The sequence below is a fragment of the Tamandua tetradactyla genome, chromosome 3, assembly GCF_023851605.1.
Source record: "Tamandua tetradactyla isolate mTamTet1 chromosome 3, mTamTet1.pri, whole genome shotgun sequence".
NCBI classification, from domain to species: domain Eukaryota; kingdom Metazoa; phylum Chordata; class Mammalia; order Pilosa; family Myrmecophagidae; genus Tamandua; species Tamandua tetradactyla.
In genome coordinates, this window is record NC_135329.1 from 151,723,241 (window position 1) to 151,749,792 (window position 26,552).

The following is a 26,552-nucleotide window of genomic DNA, read 5'->3' on the forward strand; positions in this document are numbered from 1 at the left end:
CTTCCTTGTGGAAAAGATAGAAATAAACAAATTTAGTATTTTCATTCCTCACAGAGAATTTAAAAGAGCAAATTTTCCCTAAGCATAAAGCATTTCTTTAGACTGGCCCATTGCATCAGTCCAGAGTATTATCTTTCAGACAATTATGCAAATCTCATGAATATATATTCCATAACATTCTACAATATGTTATCATTTTTCTCACAAGACAATAAAAAAGTAGTATATAATGAAGAGCATATTTAAAGTTTAAAAAAGATTTACTGAATCATTAATATTATAAAAGACTGAATTAAAGTGTACCTCATAATAAAATCTTAAATAACATACCAAAGTAAAAAAAAGCAATTTTTACTTCTTCCATGTAAAAAATGACATTCATGTGCTTTAATTATCAATAGTTTTGTGAAAAACAGAATGATTTATTAAAAATCATTTTAAAATGACCGAATTTCATGTTGGATCTTAAAACTACATATCAATTACAATGAAAACAGTGTTGTGCCATCAAAAATGGTGGGAGGTCACTTGGAAGAAAATATTTAGGAAGTATGATGGGGCAAGAAACTATGAAATCATGTAGGAACTCAGTGTCATTAAAATAACCACTAGACGTTTATGTGATGAACACTGTGCACTACTGGTAATACATCTTTGCTATGAATAATTATATAAGGTAACACGCTCATGCTTCTGGGAACAGCAGTACTCTAACAAAGTCATACTTTAAAAAATATCTAGAAAAGATAAAAACACAGGCTTAATTATAATTGCCCAAGTAACCCAAAATAATGTTTAATTAAACAAGCATCTCTGTTAAATATAATTATATTTAGCTCTAAGAGTCATCTAATGGCTAGTACTCAACTGCTCTTTAAAGTCAAATGTTTGGCAGCCTATTAGCCAGCACTTGAAATTACTCTCATCTTATAAGGACATTAGGCTTTTAATAAATGCCTTGTGCTTATTTACTACCGAAAACAGTTTTAGCTGAATTTCATCAATGTCTAGGAAGAAATACGCTGTCACAAGAAGCTTTAACATTTAACTTTTCAAACCACAATCTAGGGTGCATGGGTAGTTCAGTGGTAGAATGCTCGCCACCCTCCATGTGGGAAACCCAGGTTCAATTTCCAGACCATGCACCACCACGACCTCCCACCCCCACCCAAAATTAGATCCAAGCATATATTTTGGGCAGTGCAACTGTGGCTCAGTGACAGAATTCCCACCTGCCATGCCAGAGACCCAGGTTTGATTTCTGGAGCCTGCCAATGCCAAATTTTGGAAAAAACCCAAAATCTATGATGTCAGATCAAGGCAGATAGGAATTTTATTCTTAGAGGAACAAGGTATTTAGCTCCTACTAATTCATACAAATGAGACCCAGAGCATCTCTGAGTAGATGTCTATACTCTAGAAGGATGTGGCAGACTCCTCATAAAAGATATCTACCCCCTACTCAGTATTCACAGGTTTAGTACCTGAACACCACTGCCTTCTGATCACCTTGCATTCTCTGAGAGGTGCAATGCCTGTATGCCTCTGGCCATGAACAGCAGACTTTACTGTCTGTCTTAAGTCCTCAGTCAAGTTGGTCTTGATTCTTGAACAATATTCAGGCCTCCTGGTTTCAACCTTTATTTTCTTCCTTCACAACACTCTTGTCTCTCTTCCTTGGAGTGCAGTTTCCTACTCTACTATCAGGATAACACCCTCTCAGCAGCCCAAGCCTTCTTCCCTAACACTACCAACACATACTCTCCAAGTAACTCTATAGAGCAGCCAAATCTGCCACTGACAAAAGATGCAAAAGTGGAGAGCAGAGGAGGTCGGGGACATACATGGCTTCTACTTAGAACGCAGAAAAATGAAGAGTATTGATCCATCCCTTACAACAACAAAAAAATGCTATTTAATCTGAAAAAAAATCCCAACTTTTCTTAAGCCTATCAGAGAGCTAAGTTCATAGGAAAGACCCATTTTTCAAAATGAGGTATCTTCAAGGAGAAATGGAAGTAGAGCACTTGCTTAACTGGAATAAACATCAAACATGATATAAGCCAGGCAAGACCTCAGCTAAAATTCTTAATGAACTGCTAAAGGCCTAGTGTGGGCTAATGTGAAAAAACAGACCCCTGAGAAGCACAGATACAAGGACAATTCAAACCCATTGCAGACTCTTCTCCACAGACCACATAAGGGGAAGGGGGATACCTAAGTAGAGTATGAGCCTTGAAAAAGCCTCTCAAGTGCAGGCCTGGAGGGTTGAGGGGAGGAAAGTAACAATAGCCCCTAACAGAAAAAGACTGAAGCACAGGGCAGATTCTTTAATTCCACTTACGCTAAATAACAAAGTCTTAAGGTGCTGAGGGAAAGGCAGCAAATCCTGCTGTCCTTAGGAGACAAGTGGAGAACTACTGTGCTGGAAAGAAGAAAAATAAAAACCCTTCATCTCTGGGAAGAAGCAAGAGCAGGAATACATTATGAATCCAGACTTCATAGTCCCTGAAGGTGAAGGGGCAACCCCATTAAGAAGGCCCTAACCCCGAGACTCAAGGACACAGAGCCTGCCTAAAACTGACACTGAACCAGAAAAACAGAGAATGTCCCTCTGACAAACACTGAATAACAAGTATAGCAGTCTACTGCTAAGGAAGAGTCAACAGTACAGAGAGACCTTCTCTGAGACACAGGAACAAAGATTTATCAAAACTGCAGGTAGGGCAGGCACTGCAAAAGCCCTCTGGCAAACCAGCCCCTGCCCTAAACACAAAGTAACTCAAGAGGAATTTGAAATCTGTGGTGCACTGAGGAAAATTTTAGCAGTAACAAAATCCAAACCCAGCTCAACCTCTGGCTAGCCCTACGTCAACCCTTCCCCTGACCCACTAAAAGCCTAGGAAAAGACTAGGTGAGGCCATATGCAAGTACAAATACTACTGATCTCACCATCTACTGTCTTAAATAAGATGTACCACTTCCAACAAAAAATTAAAAGGCACATAAAGAAGCAGTAAGGAATACAGCCCACTGTCAAAAACAGGGCATCAACATAACCAGATCAGGGGAGACCCAGATATTGGCACTATCAGGTAAGGGATTCAAGAGAACTGTGATTAGTATGCTGCAGGCTCTCATGGAAAAGCTACAAGACAACATGTAAGAACAAACTGATGTGGAGTTTTACCGGACAGATGCAAACTACAAAGAAGAAGAAAATAGAAATACTAGAAACCTAACATAAGTAACAAAGATGAACAAAGACTTTCATCTTTGATGAACGGGTTCAACAGACTCAACACGAACAAGGAAAGAATCAGTAAACTTAAAAATACAGAAACCAAGTAAAACAGAAGGGCAACCAAAAATGGTGAGAAAATTTCAAATGGTCTACAGACAGTCATATAAGAAATGGTCATATCATAATAAAACTGCTGTAAAACCAGAAAAGCAAGGTGAAAATCTTGAAACTAGCATGGGGGACAGGGGACACACACATAAAATACAGAGGACCAAAGACACAAATAATAACAGACTGCTGTCAAAAAGTATGGATACTAGAAGGCAATGCAGTGGTACATTTACGGCAATGGAGTGGTGCCAAAAGAAAAAAAACTACCACACAAAATTCTATACCCATTGAGAATATCTTTCAAAATCAAAACAGAAATAAAGACATTTTTTTCAGACAAACAGCTGATAAAATTCAATACCAGGGCGGGCCGCGGTGGCTCAGCGGGCAAGAGTGCTTGCCTGCCGTGCCGGAGGACCCCGGTTCGATTCCCGGCCCCAGCCCATGTAAAAACAAACAAACAAACAAAATATAATAAAACAAGAAAATGTTTAAAAATGTTTCCCTTTCTTCCTCCCTTCCTTCCTTCCATCCTTCCTTCCTTCTCTGTCTTTCCTTCCTTTCCTCCCTCTCTCTAAAAAAAAAAAAAAAAAAAAAATTCAATACCAACAAATCTGCACTACAAGATATGATAAAGTAGTTCTTTAGGCCTAAGGAATATGATACCAGACAAAATTTTGAAACTCCAAAAAGAAATGATAGCACTAGAACTGGCATAAATGAAAATATGAAGATCTTTTAGTGTTTCAATTGCTGTAAAAATAATAGATTAACGCAAAAATAGTAATAATGTACTGTGTTTTTACAGTATAATAAAAGTAAAATGTTTGATATCAATAGCACAAAGAAAGTTAGTATTGGGGATATACTCTTTTTTTCCCCCAGGTTCACAGTTGATGGTACAAATTGATTATTACATGATGAGCTGACACTGGCTTCTCCAGGAATGAGAATTTAGTGGATGAAGTACAGATAGTTTAGAATTCATTTGTGTTGCTTTCACAGAGCTGGAGCTTTTTAAGACCTTAACTTGAAGGATAAGATAATCAAAGCAATGACTCCATATGTGGCCAATATATATTCATCTTACCAACAAGAGCCTAAGGGTTGAAATATTTTTTAATGCCAGTGAACTGGGAACTGGGCATTAGTTTACAGACCTGCCATGATTTCAATCTTGCCAAAGTCACAAATTCTGTAGCCTGTGCTCTTCAACGTAGAGCAGCCACCACTTTGCCTAGCCAGAAGAAGCCAAGTGGATATGCTCTTTTAACGTCCTTATACTACATATGAAGTGGTACATTATTTGAAGGTAAAACCCTGATTAATTAAAGATGCACACTATAAACCCAACGGCAAACCCAAAAATAAATTTAAAAGACATAAATTATAAGTAAATAATGGAAATAAAGGGGAATCAAAAAAAATTATTCCAAAAAAAAGATAAAGTCTAGGAAGATGACAGATTTAAATACAACCATATTCAATAATTATATTAAACGTAAATGGTCTTAAAGACAGACTGTCAGACTGGATAGGAAAAACAGGGTTAATCAAAGTGCTTCCAAATTTTATAAAGTTTGTTATCTGTCAACGCTCATTGGAATACTGGGCTTTAGTTGCAGAAGGGAAAATGTTACAAAAATATTTCCATTTGTATGGTATTCCATCTTAGAGAATCTCTCTAATTTATACTAAGATGCATTTCCACACAACATAAGTGAGAGGGAAAGAATAACGTCAGAAAGAAAGGTTGGAAACCATTTTCATATATCAAAAAGCAAACCAGATACTAAATAATAATAATGTCATACTGAAATAGGTAATAATTCCAAAATATCTAGGATTTTCTAGCATTACTTAAACATCCTTTTGGTAATACAACAATTTTTTTGAGTTTCTACTTATTCAAAAGAGTTAACAATAGAGATATAAATGAAAACAAAACAGCTCTGTGGTCTTTGATAAAGAATCATAATTCATTCAACAAATACTGAATGTCAAATATATATACTCAGCACTGAGTACCCAACAATGAACAAAACATAATAATAGTAGCAAACTGCTATTTTTAAAAATACAGGATTTCTTTTGTTTTTTTTTTTTTAATAGAGTATATTTACCTCAAAGCCAAGTCTATCTTTTTCTTTCCAGAAACAAAAATGTGTTACTTTCTTATCCCAGAATTCATCTGGCTTCACTACACAAACAAGGGATACCTCAGCTGGAACAACATTCTACAAAACACAGAAAAATAAATTTTAAATTACACATGTAAACTCATTAATATACTAAAGTTATAAATCACTAGATATTCATCATTAGGCTGAGTAAAAGAGACCTTTGAAAAAGAAGCAAAATAATAAAATAGAAGAAATACTCCAAGCTTCAAAACATCTATGAAAATAAATCCTAGAAAGACAAGGTCATTCAAAAAAGATTTCAAAAAAGTAACAATGTAATAATGTTAGTACATATGAATTATTTTTGTGTTTCATTAAATCTCTCTACTAAGAATATGTTTAGATTAGATGAAAAACTTAATTTTTAATTGAGAACTTATTAAATGTGTTTTTTATGCTATGAAAAAATATTTTTTTCTAACACATTCATCTTGGAGAATTTCTTCAAAATACAGAAAATCAATTTTTTCACAAACTAAATTTCTCATTGCCATTATACAAAGAGATCAAGATCCTGCATAATTATTAACTTGGAGAACAAAGAACTACTGATCCTTGATAAATACAGTTTCATATTTACTAGATACGGTTATTCATACTACCTTAGAATGAAAATTAACATTTGAATTAATAAATGTTCCATGTACAATTATCAGCAAGTCCTATAGAGTCTATCGTCAAAACAGATTTTAAATCTACACCCACATGGCTAACATCCCCAACTGGCAAGCCTTCTGAAATATCCTCTTCACTGTCCTTCCTGTTCAACAGTCTCTTGTGCTCAGATTAAATTCAAACCCCTTATCAAGACCTACAAGGCTCTCCATGCTCAGGACCCCATTTACTTCTTGGCCCTTACCTCACTCCCTTTCTGGCTCACTACCCTACCACAGCCACACTGATCTTTTTGTTTCTCCTGGAATGTGATAAGTCTATTCTTACCTCAACACTTTGCTCTTGCTATTTCCTACATCTAGAAGGTGCTTAGCCCTATGCCGAAAAGGAATTATCCTTCACAAAAGGAGGAGTCTCCTAAAATATATCCTCTCCAGAGAAGCCTTTCCTGACTACGTATCTAAAGTGACACCATCTGACTCAGTCTCCTTTTACTGCATTTTTTTTCCATTTATCACTATCTGATATTACACCTTCATCTGTGTAACTGCTTATTGTCTGACTCATCAAATAGACTATAAACTTTTCAATAGAAGTATCTTTATCTATCATGTCTATCAGATTACCTCTATATCCCCAATGCCTATGACAATACCTGGGATACAGAAGACACTATAAATAATTATTGAATAAATGAATCTTCATTAACAAGTGGATGTCATTCTTCCAATTGAACAGAAGAATAAGCTGAGCTTCAGAAAACTATAGTAACTTGTCTAAGATTACAAAACTAAAAAGTGATGGAACTGGAATAGAAACCAAATCTGTCTCTGATCTACTTTAAAGTACTATCAAACCATTTCATATGGTCTAGAACAGGAATTAGCAAACTTCTCCTAAAGTTTCAGACAGTAAATATTTTAGGCTTTGTGTCTCTGTGGCAATTACTCAACTCTGCTGCTGCAGTACAAAAGCAGGCATAGACAATGCATAAATGAATAGGTGTGGTTGAATTCCAATAAAACTTATTTACAAACTCAAAGAGTTGACCACTATTCTAGACCATAAATGGCACAAATCAATTATTATTACTTTTATTATCATCATCATTATTATTATTATTCAGGGGGAAATATAAAACCTTTCCATGCAAACATGTCACTGGGCATGTTAGAAATCTGGAGACCCCTGCAACAGTGATGGTGGAAAGAAGATAAGTAAAACTCATTGGTGTCAAAACTTGTATTAGAGTAGGGTGCTGGGAAATTTAGAGCAGGTTTGAGGTTGTTTCATATGTTAAACAGTAGATGCACTTTAAAAAACTAATCGATATTAAATTTTCAATTTACTATTTCAAAATAAATAAATAATAAAGTTGTGAGAAACAAGAAGAAAGTAAGCCCCTGATTTCAGATAACACTAAGTATGGGCAGAGCCAGAATTACTCTCTGGGTTCCCAAACAACAATTACCAGTATCTTTTAAGATATAAGCAATTAATGATTTTGCCCGGTAGACAATTTTTAACTAGGAGTAAACAACAAGTTACTGCTACTTGCTGAAAATATTATCTACTAATAAATCCAAAAGTTGTTAAAATACCTATCAGGAAAGAAATCGCAAGAGGGGATTAAATCATCCATTGACTGTTCTTCAAAACTGCCACTGATCAAAGTCCAGTTCAAACAGCAAGTCCCAAACAGCTCATCTGTGACACAGTTGAATACCAGGATGAAAGGAAGAACACAAGGTCACAATTAATGGGTTTCTCTCCTAATAGTTACTTTAACAACTTTCACAGAGAAGAGTTCATCTTCAATGTTTGGAATAAAAATATCCTGAAAATATATTTGATAGGAAAAGTTACTAAGGGACCCCAATCTGTGCTCCCTTAAAAACTGATCCTCCAGAGGCTATAATCTCTCTAACCCAAGGAATGATTCTAGTGATGAAATATTTAGGCCACATATTCAGGAATGTAGGAACAGGGAGATAATTTGCAGACCCCTTCAAATGTAAATCCTGCTGGTAAATGTAAGGAATATAATGGGAAAAGCCAGGACTGGGAATTAGGATGTACTGAGTAACAATCCTTGCTCTTCCCCACATTCATTAGGAGAACCTGGATAACTTATTTAAAATTCTTGAGCAGCTGTTGACCTTTGGAGTGTTGACCATTGGGGATAACAGAATCTGCTTCACAACGTTGTGAGGCTAAAATTAAGTGAGACAATTTATACAGCAACATTAGCAGTACCAGAAACATATTAAGCAACTAAAATTACCATCTTATTCCTACTTCTCCAGCCCCTTTTGCCTAATTACCCTAAATAAAAGATAAAGCATTGACAATCATTCTCCTTAGATATCATTAAAACTTTTCAGGGTGGGCCGCGGGTGGCTTAGCAGGCAAAGTTCTCGCCTGCCGTGCCAGAGACCTGGGTTCGATTCCCAGTACCAGTCCGTGCAAAAAAAAAAAAAAAAAAAAAAAACTTTTCAGTTATATTCCTTTTCAGAGAACTCGAAAATAGCTACTAATTTATTCTCAAATTCATTTAAAATTCTTGGTCTTTCTTTCTTATGACTGATATTTACCTAATTGAATGTTCATTATCTCATATATTTTCTCCCAACTGGCTTGTCAGCAACTCACTTCATTATATTTGCTTGATTTTTGGACTATCACTAAGTCAGTGTCCCTGCCAGGAATGCCCTTCTCACTTTCTTTCATTTAAACTATATAATCCTTTTTATTTCAAACACTTAAAATTATTTTCTCTAGAAGCCCTTCCAAGGGAACCCAGGTACATGATAACAACCCATCCCTTTCAATCACTCAGCTGTTTTGTGCTTTTTCCATTTCAGATCATAATATCCTGATCAGTCTAATAATAAATTTGCAAATGTTTACTGGACACCTACTACATGCAAGGCATTCTGGAAACATACTGTGAGGAACATAAGGAAACATAAAACACAAGACTGAGATCTGAAATCAAGGACTTTGCAACCATAGGGATTTATTAAATGTTAACTTGTGGACTGAAAAAATCCTCGAGGTCAGATCTGTTAAGTAAATTCTTTTTGGATTACAAATAAATAGTAAAATTCACGAATCCTGGGGCTTTTGGGAAGTAAGAGGGGACTACAAGGAAGAAACACATCAGAATCACCTGAGAAGCTTTTACAGCCTTATTCAGTTTCACTCTACACCTGTAGTATCAGAATGGAATAAGGAGTACCCATGTTATAGGCATCCCAACATGCAAAGCTCCCCAGGTGAGTCAGACAATCACTAGTGTACCTGCTTTACTTACTTAATCACGACATCTTATTCTAGATCCCTTACAAAGCTTTACAATAGGAGTCAAATTTATTTTACAACTTAAATTCAAATCATTAAGAACTGAATTTAAACGTACACAAAAGTGAGATGTGTATTTTCAAACTCGGTAACTGTTGAGATGCTTGGACACAGTCCTATAAATGAAGTGGATTTGCCAGAACCACCATGACCTACTAAGGTAAAATAAAACCATTTCCCAACAATCAAAAATAAAATTACCTGTAGCATTAAGACTACTGTTTTCACCACATTCCACTGTGATTTTCTGCCATCCACTATCACAGTAAATCCTCTAGCCTTACACTTTTCACTGAAACAAAATAAAATGATAAAGTATTAAAACAAGCTTCTTATTTTATTATTTGCAATTCTAAATAGTGAAAGTTTAAAGTTTTAATCATGTATGAGTAGAATTAATGTCCTTGGTTTGGTTTACACAGTCAAATAAAATTCTCCAAGGTATCTTTCAATTTCCTCAAGCAACTTATTTTTCTCATTTCAGGAAATTTTCACAATTCACAAGCTAATTTTGCAATAAAATTACTCTACAAGCATGGACAGTCAATGTCTAAAGTGAAGAAACCAAAGAAACATTCAAATAGTCCCATGAGCTCCTCAGTTTCTTCATCTGTGAAATGGGACCACGGCAAAGTAGGTACTAATGATCACCATGTGTGTCACAAATATAAAGTTGGTGAAGTAACAGTTTAAAACAGGTAAGAATAAAGTAAGCTATCATTAAACTACTGGTGCTCTTTGGGAATATTTAATGAGATTAAGTAGCAACTGATACACATAATAATTCAAAGCTTGATGCTCTCATTTTAGCATTCTTAGTCACTTGACCACAAAATATTATATTCAAGTATTCGAGTATTTGCTAAGTACTTTGAGAAGTCTACCCTAGTAAAATGCCAACAACTTCTGTAAGAAAAAGCTCTATCCTAACCAACTCATTCCTTAAGACTAAAACCACACAGCTATAATAATAATACTATTTTACCTATAAAAATCTTCAGTGCAAGGATCTCAACTTACAACGTTCATTCCCAGAATAGTAACTGGGGGGAACAAATCCTAATAATTGCTAGCTTAGCTTAGATAAGGAAAGAATTCCCCAAATTCTCCCAAAACAAGACACTCAGAAAGACTACTATGACTTAGACAGAATATAAACCCACGAGAGGACTGCCAAGCCAGGATATGTGTCTGCTGAATTGCCTTCAGAGAAATGGCAGTAAACTTAAGAGGACTATACCAATGCATTACAGAAGTTTGTACGAGAGGGAGTGAGAACCATACAGCTTTCCGCTGGAGCAACTGTGCATGGGTTGGGACTAGAGTCAAGAGAAGGCTAACAACCCCATAAAGTAATTTGATACCTTTTGTCATCAGCATCTGCACCTCTGAAATAAAGGTTATGCCATCATTTTGTTAAACAAATAGTTTTCACAAACAATATATTTATATTTCAAAGCACACTAAAACAATCTGTACATTAAGACTAAGATGGTAATGAACTGGCAATTACCATCTGTAGTGAGCTCTTAGGCACAAAGTACCCTAAATTTATCTTTTTAGTACGTAAAAACACCCTTAATCATTATTTTCTCACATTTACATTTTAGTGAAAATTCACATAATCTGAAGATACCATTTCAAAACTGTAAGACCAAGGGAACTTCTAACTATGTGAAAGGAAATATTTTTTTTTACTTCATCCCTACAACTGAAGTGATGGTTAAAACTGCTTTTCACAACAAGATTTTTAATTCATAAGTGTATTAGACCCTTCATAAGGGGCATGATGGAAAAGATGAAAGTGCTATATTAATAAAGTCCTTTATCATTAACGTTTTTATGACTATCTTTTAGCACCAATAAAAAATCTATTAAGACCTTAACTCCTTGCCCTACTCCTGTAGAGCCTATTAAGGGTGAGGTGGCTGAATTAAAGAGCTACATAAAAGAGGCAAGGTGAGACTCCACAAGAATCTCCCTTACTTCAGACCTAGAAGAGGACTGTCAGTGGATTTCCTAGGTTCACCATCCTGTAATTCTTCAATAGTTGCTTCAATTACAACTAAAGATTCCTTCTTTTCCACTCACAAAAGCTCTTTGCTTATACTTATTACAAAATGACACTAATTTCATTATTTTAATTACTTGCTTACAATTCATCTTTCAAAGATAATATGCTTCCTGAAAGAATATTATCCAATATATTAGCAGTTTCTGGCACAATGCTTGAGAAACAGACAGCTCTTTAAAATGTTAGCTGGCAATGCATTATGTCACTCCTCAGTCAGAACGCAGCAATGGCTCTCCGCACTCAAAACTGAGGACTGACCATGGCCTGCAGAGCCCTCTGTGACCTGACCTCAGCCTCTGTCTCTCATCATTCTCCTATCACTCTGCTCCTCTCTCAATCTGTTCCAGCCACAGTAGTCTTCTTGCTGTTCTCATATTGTGAGATATGAGGCCTTAGCATATTCTTCAGCTATCTGGAGGACCTGCTGATCATTTCAATCATCTTTGGTAAAATATCTCCACAACCCCCCTTCCCATGTCATCATTCTTCCTGACTCTCTCCATACTTTGTTTTCACAGCACTCAAACATTCAATACACTCTGTATTTACTTGTAATAAATGTTTATCTGACCATTAGCATGTAAAGTCTATAAATGCATTGACAGGGTTTAGTTTGTTCACCCATTTGTTCAGCATCTAGAACAACGGAAGAACATATATAAAACTCTCACAAATGTGTTTATGACCCTCACGTCTGTGCGATTTTCAGCAAATCATTAAACCACTGTATTCTGACAACTCTTTTGAAAAATAAATGAGTTGTTCTTCAATTACAAAGAACTGACAAAATAAAAACTTGAGAAAAATGAAAAGGTAAGGTTTTATATAGATGTCAAATTTCTACTAAGGAACAGTCTGGGCATATACTTATCAGCATTTTTATAGAGGATTTAAATATGGGTAAGGTGGTTAGACTAGATGATTTTAAGACACATTTCACCCCTGATTCTGTTATTTAGATGATCAGTAAGTTCACTTTGTGCTAGAAAATGCTACGTTTCTAAATGCACACTGAATATACCATTGAAAAAATTTAATTTGTTAAAATCAATACAAAAGATTTTTGAAATTTCTTTTATAATAGTTAAATCACCAAAGTGTCATTCTTATGTCAATTATCAGTTGTGATACATCCAGGTTTATGCTAATTAATATTAGAAGTCACCAATTAGATACTGCACTGAAATTCTAACAGAGGTGCACACAGCACAGTAATTAGAAGCACAACTTACAAAACTTCCCTGATTCAAGTCCTCTCTCTAGCCCTGGTGGACCATATGTCTTTGGTCAAGAAACCTAAATTGCCTACCCTTTCTGTGCCTTAGTTACTTCACCTGTCAGATGGGGTAAAGATGACAGTCCTCATTTTACGGGTTATAGGATTAAATGACTTAAGTCCACTATTATTTTCTTTAGTATGGGACTCTTTATATTTCCTTCTCAGTGATCTGAGAATACCAAGTAAATATTTTTTGGATTTAAAGTTCTAAAAGGAAGATAGATTCAGACCAAATAAACTCATCCATCAAAACAGATTTTACTGAGCTGGCAACTTCTGCATGTGTACTTAATTTTTCCAACAAAATGTGAGATACTCTGAAAATGGTCAGCTACCATTTCCAGTCAGCCCATGTTTGATAACAAAGAGGGTTGAAGAAACTTAAATCGCAAAATAAAATAAAGGGCATAAATTCATATCCATTAACCAGTGATTACTGATAAAGTAAAGTAGTGCATGAGGCTGTGAAAAATACAGATTATAAGACCCAGTTTCTCCCCTCAAAGAGCTTAAGATCTTTTTGGAAGGTGAAAAGGTAGAGAGAAAACTAATATCTTAATTAGTGTCTTCTTTACATTCACAGACATTACCTTATTTAATGTCACCAAGGAAACAACATAAACTTTTGAAATCTTTTAAAATATTAAAACTTAGTTATAAAATGTAAATATTCAAAAAATATAATTAAGCACATCATGACTAATTATCTAAAGAAACAGAAAGAGAAAGTGCTATCAATCTGGAGAACAGCTGGAAGAATATGGGAAGTACCTATATAAAGGAGCTAATGAAACGAAACCTAAAAGGACACACACAGAGCAGTAAGAATATGAGCAAATGCACCAACTTGCTTCACTCCTCTGCACTTATACCTTCACCTATGAAACAGGGATAACAGTTGCCATCTCATCAAGTTGTTCCAAAGACTGAGTTAATACAAGTACTTAAAGTGTCTTGTACAGTAAATGCTCAAGAAATATTAACTTAAAAAGGTGATTTGTGATAAAAGGTCTTGGTATATTGGTCTAAGAAACTTTAAGAATGTCCTTAAGAGCAAAGACTTTGTCTTTCTTGTCTTTGCGGTACACAAAGTACCTAATACTATGTCACAAAATAAATGGCTATTAAGTTGAACTCATTGAGTAGAAAGATGGAAAGAAAAATCACAAAAAACTGACGCGAAGGAAGATGGAACTACTGTTTGAGAAATTAATCTTTACTTATCTGCATATAAGAGAGAGAATGGGGGCAGAGAAAATAGCTTGGATATTACAGTACTAGTCTAGTATGAAAATTCAGAGGATCCTTATTTGTGAACTTAAAAAGAAACAGAAAGGGACAGAAAAATACAAAACACATGGCAAAGGAAGGAACCATCCGTACTCAATCATCACGTTTTAAATATTATATTATAGATCTTTAATAAATGTTTCTTGAATTAAGTAAATATTAAAAAGTAACTCATCATCAGCATAAAGCATGTTTGGAGTACCTAAACCACAGTGCTTTGAAGTAAATAAAAGGTCAAACCAATTATAACTCTATTTGCTGGAAGTGCATTTGTTGAGGAAAAGGAAGGTATTGGCTCAAACTTTCTTGGAAGCTTGACCCATAAAGAAAATATTAGTGCCACTCAAATCATACTATCACTGACTATGCAAGTTTTTCTAAATTCTAAGAGGATAAAATTATCAGTTAAAGGTGTCATTTTCCTATTGAAGCTATTTTCTGTTTTTCAGAGTCCTGTAAAGTTCTAAGAAGGCTCCTTTAAAATAGAGAAAAGGGCATCCCAGTGAAAGTGAGATATAAGAAGGGAACATGGGCATGAGCAGGAACAGCTGTGGGGCTCTAATTCTATTTGGCTTCTAAGATTTCTTTAGAATAAAAGTAGCCATACATAGATTTAAAAAAAAATTCTGAATATCCCTGCCCTAAAGAATACTGGCACTTATAAAACTACATGCTATGGGATTCAAATTATAATTTTACAATTTTAAAGAATTATAGACACACACAGCTGTTTCATTTCCTTTCATGATATACTATACGTGATTTCCATGACTTCATTGCTAAGTCTGATTTGTTCTTTCAGTATGCACATAATGAAGACCTAAAGTCTCCAAATCAACTTTATTGGCATTGTAGATACAGCTGTACTAAGACACGGCTCTGCATTCAAGAACCTTACAATCTAACAAGAAGCCATAATCCAACTGGAAACTACCATTACATCAAGTAGAAGTGAGCAGGAAAAAATCTTAAAGAGCTCCTTAAAAGCTGACAAACACTGGTGTGTATGTTTTGCCACATGCTTTAAAAAATAAATAGTCTCAGAGGTGCAAGGGTAGTTCAATGGCAGAATTCTTGCCTGCCATGCAGGAGAACCGGGTTTGATTCCTGGCCATGCACTTTCCAAAAAACAAACAAGCAAGCAAAACAAACAAACAAAAACCGAAAACAAACAAAAATTCAACAAATGGTGCTGCAATAATGGGATACTCACATGGAAAAATAATGAAATGTGACCCCACCATACAGCATACAAAAAAAAGTAAATAATCTCAGTACTTTATAATTACACACCATAGTACTGAAAACATACCACATTCCATGCATTAAATATGGATATACTTCTGATTTAACATTTTGAAATATGTAATGAAATGATATGAGATGAATACTTACTTGTAAAATTTTGATAAGTGCTAATCTCAGTATTTACTTTTCTACGAAAAGATCTGCAAACTAATTTATATTTTTGTTTTACCTGTCAGAAAATCTTGAATTTGATTCTGCTTTCTGAATCATGGTTCCATATCTGATCCTGTTGTTTATATCTAATTGTACAGCAATAGCTGGGAAAATAAAAGAAAAACCCCATTTACCTCTCCTAAAACAATACTCATGCTGGCCCAGACTTGCCAGTTTCTCGTTTTTTATTAACACCTATGATTGACCCTTTATTTTAAAAAATGGAGCAGTAAAGTTTAGTCTAGAACTCCACATAGATCTGGACAAGAGGAGTTACCCAAAGATAAACTGAATACTCAGGTTTAGGCTACTGTTAAGCTGACTCTTTCCTTTTTTTTTTTTTTTGTCCTTCTATTTAAAAGTCTGAAACAAAATACAAGCTTAGGTCCAACCTGTGTGGAAAGGGGTCAGGAAATGCCCCATTCTCAACTGTGCCAGATTACCCATTTAAAATAGGTATATATATTCTGTCTCTGGTCATTAAAACTAAAAAAACCATGGTTACATTCAAAATATTTTGATGTTCACTGCAAAAGAAGACCAACTTTGGATATTTTCCACAAGGGAGAGTCTACATACATTAGCTAGTTACACTGTTAAGAGTTGTCTTGAGGTCATAGCTGAAAAGAATTAAACTTTAACACTAGGGGACTGGGAGACACAAACAAGTCACAACAAAAGAAAACAAAATAAATAACAGAATACTAGAAAAGGAAAACCTTTCTAGACACATGTTGAACCTAATATAATAGGATGAACCGTAAAAACAGTTCTAGGAGGGAAAAAGGAGTGCATGACTAGAGGTGAGATAAAGTAAATTAAGTGCAACATTACTTATAGACTCTAGGTGGATAGGCATATTGATATTCAGTGTAAGATTCTTTTAACTTTACTTTATACGTGAAAAGTGTCATAATAGTGTTGGAGAGGAGTGCAATTTAAAAACAGTACTAAATGGAGGAATTTTGAAAGAAAAACCTTAGTTCTTAAGACTCCAACTAAAGAACTGCTCTCCAGAGTTGTGACAGAGTTCAAACTAACATTTTAGCTCTCTAATGAAATGGCAAGCAGTGAAATAAACTGGCAGTCATGTTTTTAAATGCCAAACTTATAAGATGCTAATCCAAGGAGGTAAAGGACCAAAGATTCAGAGTTTTGTATATGTAGAAAGTCATACTTGAGCAAGGCAATTATCAAAAATAAAAACATCCAGGTATCTACTTTGCCCTTTTAGAATAAGTTGTTTCATCTTGCTTAAACTTGTATCTTCTTTATTAGCTGGCACGTGCGTGCAGTTATGCAGAAGCTGATTTATAATTTACAGTGGAGTAGCATCATATGAGTATTTATATGCGCGAGAGAGTATTTAAATAGCACACGCTATTTTGGCCTCCATTCTTACCGCTTCCATGTCCCAGAGTGAATATGAAACAGGAGACATGTATCTCTGTTGGTGCCGTGACCTGACTCAGTTTAAAGTGTGAGCCGAGTGTGATTTTAGTAAATTCAAGCATACATTTCCTTAAAAGATACTTAATCGCAAGCCAACTGCATTTTCTGGAACCTAGCTTCAATGACATGTTTCGATGGTGGAGGAAACCCCAACATATTCATGGAAAGATATGAATAGTCTCTAATCTATACCATGGCATTTTCAAGAGTCATCTTGACTATTAGTGACTTTGCATGGCATTCTAATTTCAAAACAGAACCTCATAAAATGGAACTCCACTGTACTTTGTTAATTTGCAGTATGGAAAAGCTGTGAACTAGTATCAGGAATTCTAGATTGTAGTCTCAGCTCTACTACTAAACAGTTATATAAAGTTGAGCAAAAAACTCTAATCACTGAGTTCTAATACTCACAACTATGAAATACGTCAATTGGCTCAGATGGTTTCTCTAACTTCCCTACACTTTCAATGATAAATTCATAAATGCTTTTCGTACAACTTGTTAGCTGTAAGCCTGCCTAACCTCAGTTATCTAAAATGAAGTTTTCTATCTCCTGTAAGTATTACAAATAAGCAATCAGCACTCAGAAGATTTATTTAGCAAGGTTATTCAGTACTACTATACAGACTCTGAAATCTGAAAACTTCTCTAAAAGTGAAAAAACTGAAAATTTTCACTTTAAGACCTCTATTTCCTCAAAACAGAAAAAACAATCTTCAAGAGATCATTAAATCATAGACCAATAGTTCAAGTAGATGTGATTAAAGTCAGCTGTAATAAAATATTATTTGAACCCTGGTCTCTGCAAGGTGGTTTTAAATTAAATAAGCTATTATGTTATCAAAATGCAAGTACAGGAAAAGGATAACAAAAAAGTTTTCTCTGACAAAAATGCTTAAAATTTAGCACCTGGGGTTTAAGGGCCTTATATAAGATTTTTGTTCCTTTTCCCACTACTATATTCTACAAACTCACACACAGACACACACAGTTGCTCTCATTCTCATACTCTAATTACAGTGGTTTGCACATCTGGCTGCATATTAGAATTATTTAGGACGTTTAAATGATTTTTTTCTTTTTTTAATTCTGATGAGCAAGCTTCCCAAGAATAATTAGATTAAATTCTCTGGGGCAGATCCCAGGTGTTTAATTTTTTTTTAATGTCTCCTGGTGATTCTAATGAATATATACAAAGAGGAAGCTGGGGAGGGGCCATTTTTGTTTTTGTTACTGTTGAAGTGATAGGACTGGAGCATATAGGAAGATTTAATTTTTGTCTTCACCCAAGAAATCTGAAAATTAAAAATTCAAGGACCTTTGGATTAAAATATAAATAAAATTTTTTTTCATTTTTAAAAATAAAAATATTTTTAAACTCTTAAAAGTATTTGCTCAGTATTAAGACTTACAGATAATATTTACATTTATATCAATATAATGAATAGCTATATAAACAAATAAGCTTTCTAATGAATTAACCTCACTAATATTTCTAAAGTGGCAGGAATAGAGATGCTTAATATATGTTTCTGAAAAGTTGACAATACATAACATTTTTCGACATCTATATCATATTATTAAGTGCATCAAGAGAAGTTAAAATAACTTTATCTGCTGTAGAGTCATAAATGATTAATCCTAGTGTTTCAATTTAAAATTTTACTGATAATAAAAGCATATAAGATAGTAACGAACAATTTAATTTTAGCTGGAATCATTAGTTAATGAATGGAAACACTGAGATTTAAGAAAAGACATCTTTAGAGTCACCTTGGAATGCTGAGTAGATAATCTAGGGTAACACTGAGCTCATCCATATTAGTCTGTTCAAGGCATAATGGAATTGTCAAAATGAGGCCACTTCGTCTGTCCTTTCCTCCTATTAAGGAAAGAAAGAAACTTTAACATGTTATAGACACTCAATTGTCATATGATTAAATACATTTGGATCCAATGATATTAAGGCAATTACATGTTTAAAACATTAGCAAAAACTATCTAATGCTTTCTGTATTCTATACCTAGTAAATATTTATAGAAATAAAACAAAAGTATTGAAAATTCAGAAAAAAATAAGAAAAATTTATCCATGAAATCTTTACTCAAACATAAGTATCTTTTTTTTTTCATTTTTCCCATTTAGTGTGATTATTATATTAATGTAATCAATTCATCAAACACCTGTGTGACTAGAACAATAACCACTTACAAATAAAATAAATGGTTTCATACCACCCTTCAGGAATTTCCAATCATAAAGCTAGGAAAAAAAGCTGTTAAGTTGTAAGAAATACCAGTACTAAATATAAGAGATCAAATCATAGTCATTTTGTATGATCATATTAAGGCTAAGCTGTGTTGTATAAAATTTATTATAATATGTTATAAAAGGAATTTAGAAAACAGAGAAAATGATGAGAGCTGTGATAAATGTGAAAGTCACAAAGTTAAGACTTAAAATAATGGTCATAAAATGTATTAACTGAATCAAAAGGGCGTTCTGTAACAAAGAATGATCTGAGTTAATTCGCAGAGGTCAGATGAGCATGATTTATTCACAATGCAATGAAGAGAAAGCGCTGCCAACCTGAGAAGAGTATATGGACCTGGATATTGAGGCCTGAAAGCCAGATAATTGGACGCACTTACATTTCATGTATGCTCAAGTCTCCTTCATTTTGCCATAAGCATTAAAAATGTAACTAAAACTTTTATACACACCACTGATTAGCAAGTTTCCCCACAAGTGTGACTTGTACACTGAAGTTTATCTTCCAATACAACTGATATTTATGGCAATTTTAAAAGCTCACAAACCAGCAAATACTGAAAGAGATGTACAATTACTATACATCTATCACTAAAAACAGAAAGGTATGAAGTGAAAAAAAGATTCCTATTATGACATGAACATTACTCATGACAAGCCAATCAAATGATTTTCCACCTTTTATTAGATAAACCTTAACAATTACTGATATTCAATAAATTTAACTTCAGAAATAGTCATTTCTCATAATTCAACTTGATAGCTAATTGTGCTGGTAGAAGGAAAAGTGCTTTGAAAAAAAGACATTAGTAACATATATGAAGACAATTCTGGTAAGACCAAAAAAAGAGTAAGAATAATAAAACAATATGGTCTGAATAATCTTAAATAGATGGGGGTCACAGTACCTATTCTAAACCATGTACAGATTTACTCTGATCTAAAATTCCATAAAATCATTACACTCAATGTACCATGCCACTGCTCATGCACTAGAAGATATTTCACAGGTTTTTTTCAACTCTTCTTAGCCAATACAGACTTTGGCTTACTACCTGAAGGTAAAATGAGGCTATGTAATAGATTCCAAAGAATAAAGATAATAGATCTGGTGGTATGAAGCTGTACAAACCCCAGAAAAAATCTGTTCTTAGATCTAAACCACTTCTATGTGGATCCACTGTAAGTGAGATCTTTTTATGAAGCTACTTCAGTTAAGGTGTGACCCACCTCACTCAGGATCGGCCTTGTTTCAGCTTGCTAAAGCTATGATATACCAGAAATGGGATGTCTTGTAACAATGGGGATTTATTAACTTATAATTTACAGTTCTTAGGCCATAAAAATATCCCAACAAAGGCATCAACAGGATGATACCTGGTCTCTTCAGAAAGGCTATTAGCATCTGGGACACCTCTGCCACATTGAAAGGAACATGCCCAGCATCTGCTGGACCTCTGCTCCTGGGTTACAGTGCTTTCAGGTTCTGATTACAGTGGCTTTCTCTCCGAGTGTCTGGGGGTCCTCTCTTAGTATCTCTGGGGCTTTCCTCTCTCTGTGAGCTCTTTCTCTAGGTGTTTCTCTCTCTGAACTCTGGACTTTATCTGCATTTTTCCCTCATAAAGGACTCCAGTAAGGGATTAAATACTCACCATGAACTGGGTAGATCACATCTCAACTGAAACAACCTAATCAAAAGATCCCATCCACAACATGCACCCATGAGAATGGAGGAAAAGAATATGGCCTTTTCTAGGTACATAAAATCTTCATATCAGCCAGGCCTTAAAATTCTACTAAAGTCCTTTATAAACAGAATGAATACAGAGAGGGGAGAGAAAGCCACAGAAACTAGAGGCTGAAATCAAAGAAACTGGAAAGAAAAGGGAGAGAACAGCTTAAAGAGACCAGCATAGAGAGATCAGCAGATGCCACCATGTGCCTTGCCATGTGGCAGAGGAGCAAAGGATCACTGACAGCCAGTCTTTGGAAAGAAAACACTGCCTTGACTTGGATATTTTCCTGGATTCTAACTGCAAGCAAATACATTTCCATTGCTTAAGCAGAACCTATTTCACAGTATTGCTTTGAGCAGCCTAGGAGAATAAAACAAACAATATTATACCCAGTATACTGAAACTTTCTCACAAGGAGAAGGGAATACCAAAGCTAAAAGACAGGATATAAAAACAGAAAAACAATAAATTACTCTATATGTCAGAAACAATTATTTAGATGTCAAGCTAGTCCATATTCTTGATCTATTTATATAAGAAATGAAACTTCATGACATCTACAATTTGGAGGTCACTTTAGTCAAATTCAGGACAGAAAAAAAATTGGCCTGCGAAGTATCAACAGTGACCAAGTTGGCTTCCACAGCTGCTAACTGTGAAGAAGACACCTCAGAAATGCCATTTTGCACAAAATCTTCATTGAAGACCAAAATGCATTTCTGTCAGATATATGAAAGAAGACAAATTTTTATAAGGACAATATATAAAAGACTTCCAATTTAAAAAAGAAGAAAACATACCTGAAAGGAAGGCTAGTTTTTTCTTCAAAATGGGTAATATTACTGAGGCCTCCATCGTACTCCAGTAAACTTCCTCACCTCTGAAACACAGAAAGTTAAATGTCAACTATAACATCAAAATTACCTTATTCTACAAAATATATAATTATGATAGCTTAACAAAAGGTTTCTAACCTTTAGCACTACTAACACTTTGAGCAAGGTAATTCTTTTTTGTAGGTAGCTGTCCTGTGCATTGTAGGATGTTTAGCAGCATCCCTGGCCTCTACCCACTAGATGCCAAAAGCACCTCTCCTTCCTGGTTAGGACAAACAAAATGTCTCCAAACATTGCCAAATGTCCTCTGGTAGGAAAATCACCCGCAGTTGAGAGCCACTGGCATAGTTGTTTCTCAAGGCAGTGTACGTGGTTTAGGACAGCAACAAGTATATAACAATAACTTTATAAATTATTTGCTGAATAAAGGAGAGAATCAACCTTTTCTCTATTGCTTTGCTTATTAATTAGCTTAATTTCACATATCTGATTCTTTTAGTTCCATTATTAAATGGCTTTCTCTGATTTCTCATATTTTTCTTCCCCCATAACACACTGTAACAGATCTTATCCTCATGCTTACCCTCAAGATATTGCCTAAAATGCTCTTTCAGTTTCTGCCTCTACTGTTACCTATTTCCTACTTCTCACATTTTGCAGTTTTAAAGTCTCCAAAGAAAAATCTGATCACCCCAGCTTATATTTTTTGAGCAAGGACATAATTCACTGTTCTTGGCTCATTTGTCTAGGGTCCATTCAACAGCAGCTAGGAGTTACAGCTAAAGATGAAAAGGGACTGCCTATATAGCAGGAGCTAAGAGCAAGGCAATTTCCCTTAAAAGGGAGCTTTGAGGGACAGGACTTGAACAAGATGGTGACGTAAGATGCTCCAGGGTGCCAGTCTCACACAGAACCTTTCCACAACTAGCAAAAACTGGCAGACTCATCTTCCTCAAAAACTCCAGAAAAAATTAAAGGGTTATAGTAATGGGGTGAGTGACAAATCAAGATAACACAGCTTTAAAAATAAGAAGCTCATGATGTCCTTGATGGCTCCTTCCAACTGCATCACTGATATGTTGTAGAGTTAGCCTGTGCTCCCATTATGGATCATGGCCCTGTTCCAGAGGGAGCAAAGTATTCCCTATGTGCATATATTAGGATACCATTATGTCCACACCTATCTATAAGACAGCAGCCTGAAAGACTAAACCAAGAAATTCTGGCTCACCCTCTTAGAAATTGCCCTGCAGGCAGAAGCAGCTTGCAGGCAGCTAAAGAAGTTTAAGAAACAATTAAGTCAATGCAGCCTGGAGCAATGGATTATCTACTATAAATCATACAACAGAAAACCAAGAAAAGGGAAGAAATCTATTTCATAGGGAGTATGGGGGGTACTTGATTTCCTGTAAACAGGGGAAATCCTTAGGCCACAAGCAAGCACAAACCTAGGACAAGACTCAGACACAGAAAACACAGTGAGGACCATGTACTTAACTTTATTGATAGGAGGGCTGAACTCTGAAGGACAGCACCAGCCAACACAATTTGCAAAGATTATAAATGGCATTTTTTGCCTTGGTTTATTTGTTTTTGTTAGCTCTTAGAATGCAAGGAAACCTCTATCACATTACTAGCTAGATACAAACTTAAGAAACAGACAGCTAAGGAATTAAATCTCAGAGTTAACACTTTAAAATATTAAAATGTACAGAATGCAACAAAAGATTACAATACAAAGAAACAGGAAATGATGGCCTAACCAAAGGAAAAAGACAAAAGTCCATAAACAACCAACAAAGAAAATCAGACTTTGAACAGACTGGAAAAAGATTTTTTTTTAGATGATCCTCAGTATGCTCAAAGAAATAAAGGAAAACACAAAGAAAAAAAGTAAAGGATACCTGGAAAACAATGAATGAAGAATCTCATCAAAGATATATATATATATATATATTTTTTTTTTAAAGGAACCAAACAAATACTGGAGACCACAAATAACTGAAATGAAAAATGCCAAGAGGGTTTAAACAGCAGATTGACCTGGCAGAAGAAATCATCAATGATCTCAAAAACAAGACAACTAAAATGATTCAGCTGAAGAGCATAAAGATAGGGTGAAAAAAAGCAAACAGAGCCTAAACGACCAGTGGGACACATCAAGCACACTAATATATGCGTTACGGAAGTCCCAGAAGAAGAAAAAAAGAAAAGAGCAGAAGAAACACTAAAAGCAACATGGCAGAAAACTTACCTAATTTTGATTAAAGACATGAATATGCACATTCAGAAAGCCCAATGAATCACAATTCAGATAAATCCAAAGAGAACGATGCCCATACACATAATAGACAAACTGTGAAATGCTAAGAAAAAGGAGAACCATGAGAGTCGAGAAAAAAGTGTGCTATGTACAAGGACTTCTCAATAGGATAATGTCCAACTTCTCACTAGAAACCATGGAAGCAAGAAGACAGTTAGAAAAAAACATATAAAGTGCTGAAAGAAAACAATTTTCAAACAATTTTACATGCAGAAAGACTACCTTTCAAAAATAAAGGCAAATTAACATATTCCCAGGTGAAAAAAAGTTGAGGTAGTTTGTCACTACCTGCCCTACAAGCAGTGCTAAAAGGAGTTTTTCAGACTGAAAGGACACTCCCTTCAAAGTGTATCAAAGTGATGTGAAGAAATAAAGGCCTCTGGTAAAAGCAATCACATGGTTTATAATATTACTTTTTATAGTATTTTATAGTATATAGTACTATTGTATTTCATTTTTTGGTATATAACTTCATTTTTTATTCTTACATATTCTAAAACGAAAATGCACAAAAAGAATTTTCTTGTGTAAGACATAATATAATTTGTAACAAGTACAACAATAAGGTAGTAGGTCTTGAGGAGTAAAGGCGCAGTGTATGTGTATACTATTTAAGTTGGAATCAAATCAAATAGATTATTATAGATGGTTACAAATTTAGGATGTTGCATTAAGCTTCATGGTAATCACAAAAATATATATGAAAAACATACACAGAAATAAATGTGAAAGAGCTCAAAATAATACACTACAAAAAAATAAGAGATTCAAAATGTGTACACTGCAAAAGAATCAAATAAGTATGAATCATTAATGGAAAAGGTGATGGACAAAAAAGGTCTAAGACTTACAAAGACTAAAAGGAAAATGGGAGAAGAAAAGTCACTATCAGTAGTGACTTTAAATGTAAACAGATTAAATTCTTCAGGCAAAAGGCACAGAAAAACAGAATGGATAAAAAGGCATGAACAAATTTTATTATTTACAAGAGACTCATCTTAATTCAAAAATATAAGCAGAGTGAAAGGAAAATTATGACAAAAATTAATATATATCATTCAAATAGTAACCAAAAGAGAGCTGGGATAGCTATATCAATATCAGATAAAATAGACTTTAAATCAAAAGCTGTTACAAGGTACACGAAAGTAACCATATACTGAAAAGGAGATTAACTGACAAGAAGACATAACAATTATAAATATAAATGTACCTGTCAGAAGATCCTCAAAATATATGAAGCAAATATTGACAGATTTGAAGGGAGAAACAGTTCTACATTAATAGGAGACTTCAGTACACCACTGTCAATAATAAATAGAAAATCTACTCAGATCAATAAGGAAACAGAGCATGAACTCTAAACCAACTAGACCTAACATAAAAAGAACAATTCACGCAACAGCAACAGAACACACTTTCTTTTCTAATGTACATGGATCATATTCCAGGATAGGTCACAAAACAAGTCTCGGTAAATTGAAAAATACTGAAATCATAAAACGTATCTTCTCCTACCCTAATAGAATGAAACTAGAAATCAATAACAAAGAACAAAAGTATTCACAAATAAATGGAAATTAAGCAATGCACTCAAACAACCAATGCCTCAAAGAATAAATCACAAGTGAAATTAGGGAACATCTTGACGTGGAAATGAAAACACAACATATCCAAATTTATGGGATGCAGCAAAGGTAGTGCTGAGCTAAACAGAAAATTTATCATTCTAAATACTAGTATTGAAAAAGATCTTAAATGAGGTAACCTAACTTCACAACTGGAGAATCTAGAAAAAGAAGTGCAAACTAAACCCAAATCAGACAGAAGCAAGAATTAAATTTAGAGTGTTATGGAAGTCCCAGAAGAAGAAAAAAAAGAGAATTTTAAAAATTTAAAAATTTAAATGAAATAGAGAATTTAAAAAAAAACAGAATCAACAAAACCAAAAGTCTGTTCTTTGCAAAGATCAATAAAATCGAAAAATATTTGTTTTGTCAGTCTAACCAAATGTTTTTCAATTTTATTGATCTTTTCAATAACTAAATATCAGAAATCAAAGGGAGGACACCCTCACAGAAACAAAAAGGATTATAAGAAGGCATTATGAACAACTATATCCTAACAAAACAAATCATCTAAATGAAATGGACAAGTCTTAAAAACATATAACCTACCTACACTCGCTCAAGAAGAAATAAAAGATCTCAACAACCACTAAGTTAGAGATTGAATCAGTAATCAAAAGCCTCCCACCAAAGAAAATCCCAAGACTAGATGGCTTCACAGACGAATTTTACTAAACATTCC

General features: G+C 34.5%; 1 protein-coding gene across 2 annotated transcripts in view; it reads right to left on the minus strand.

Annotated features, from left to right (window-relative positions):
• The window catches only part of SESTD1 (SEC14 and spectrin domain containing 1), a 161,411-nt gene that overhangs the window by 80,618 nt on the left and 54,241 nt on the right, over positions 1 to 26,552 (minus strand). Inside the window, exons 2-5 of one of the 2 annotated variants that reach the window (XM_077154317.1) lie at positions 21,884 to 21,963; positions 18,849 to 18,957; positions 9,718 to 9,808; positions 5,479 to 5,592 (exon numbers count right to left, since the gene is read on the minus strand). In XM_077154317.1, coding sequence (XP_077010432.1) covers positions 5,479 to 5,592; positions 9,718 to 9,808; positions 18,849 to 18,957; positions 21,884 to 21,938 — 369 coding nt within the window. In that variant the 5' untranslated portion in view covers positions 21,939 to 21,963. Of the gene's footprint in view, positions 1 to 5,478; positions 5,593 to 9,717; positions 9,809 to 15,636; positions 15,725 to 18,848; positions 18,960 to 21,883; positions 21,964 to 26,552 lie in introns of those variants that run through there. The other variant, XM_077154318.1, reaches the window with a different exon arrangement.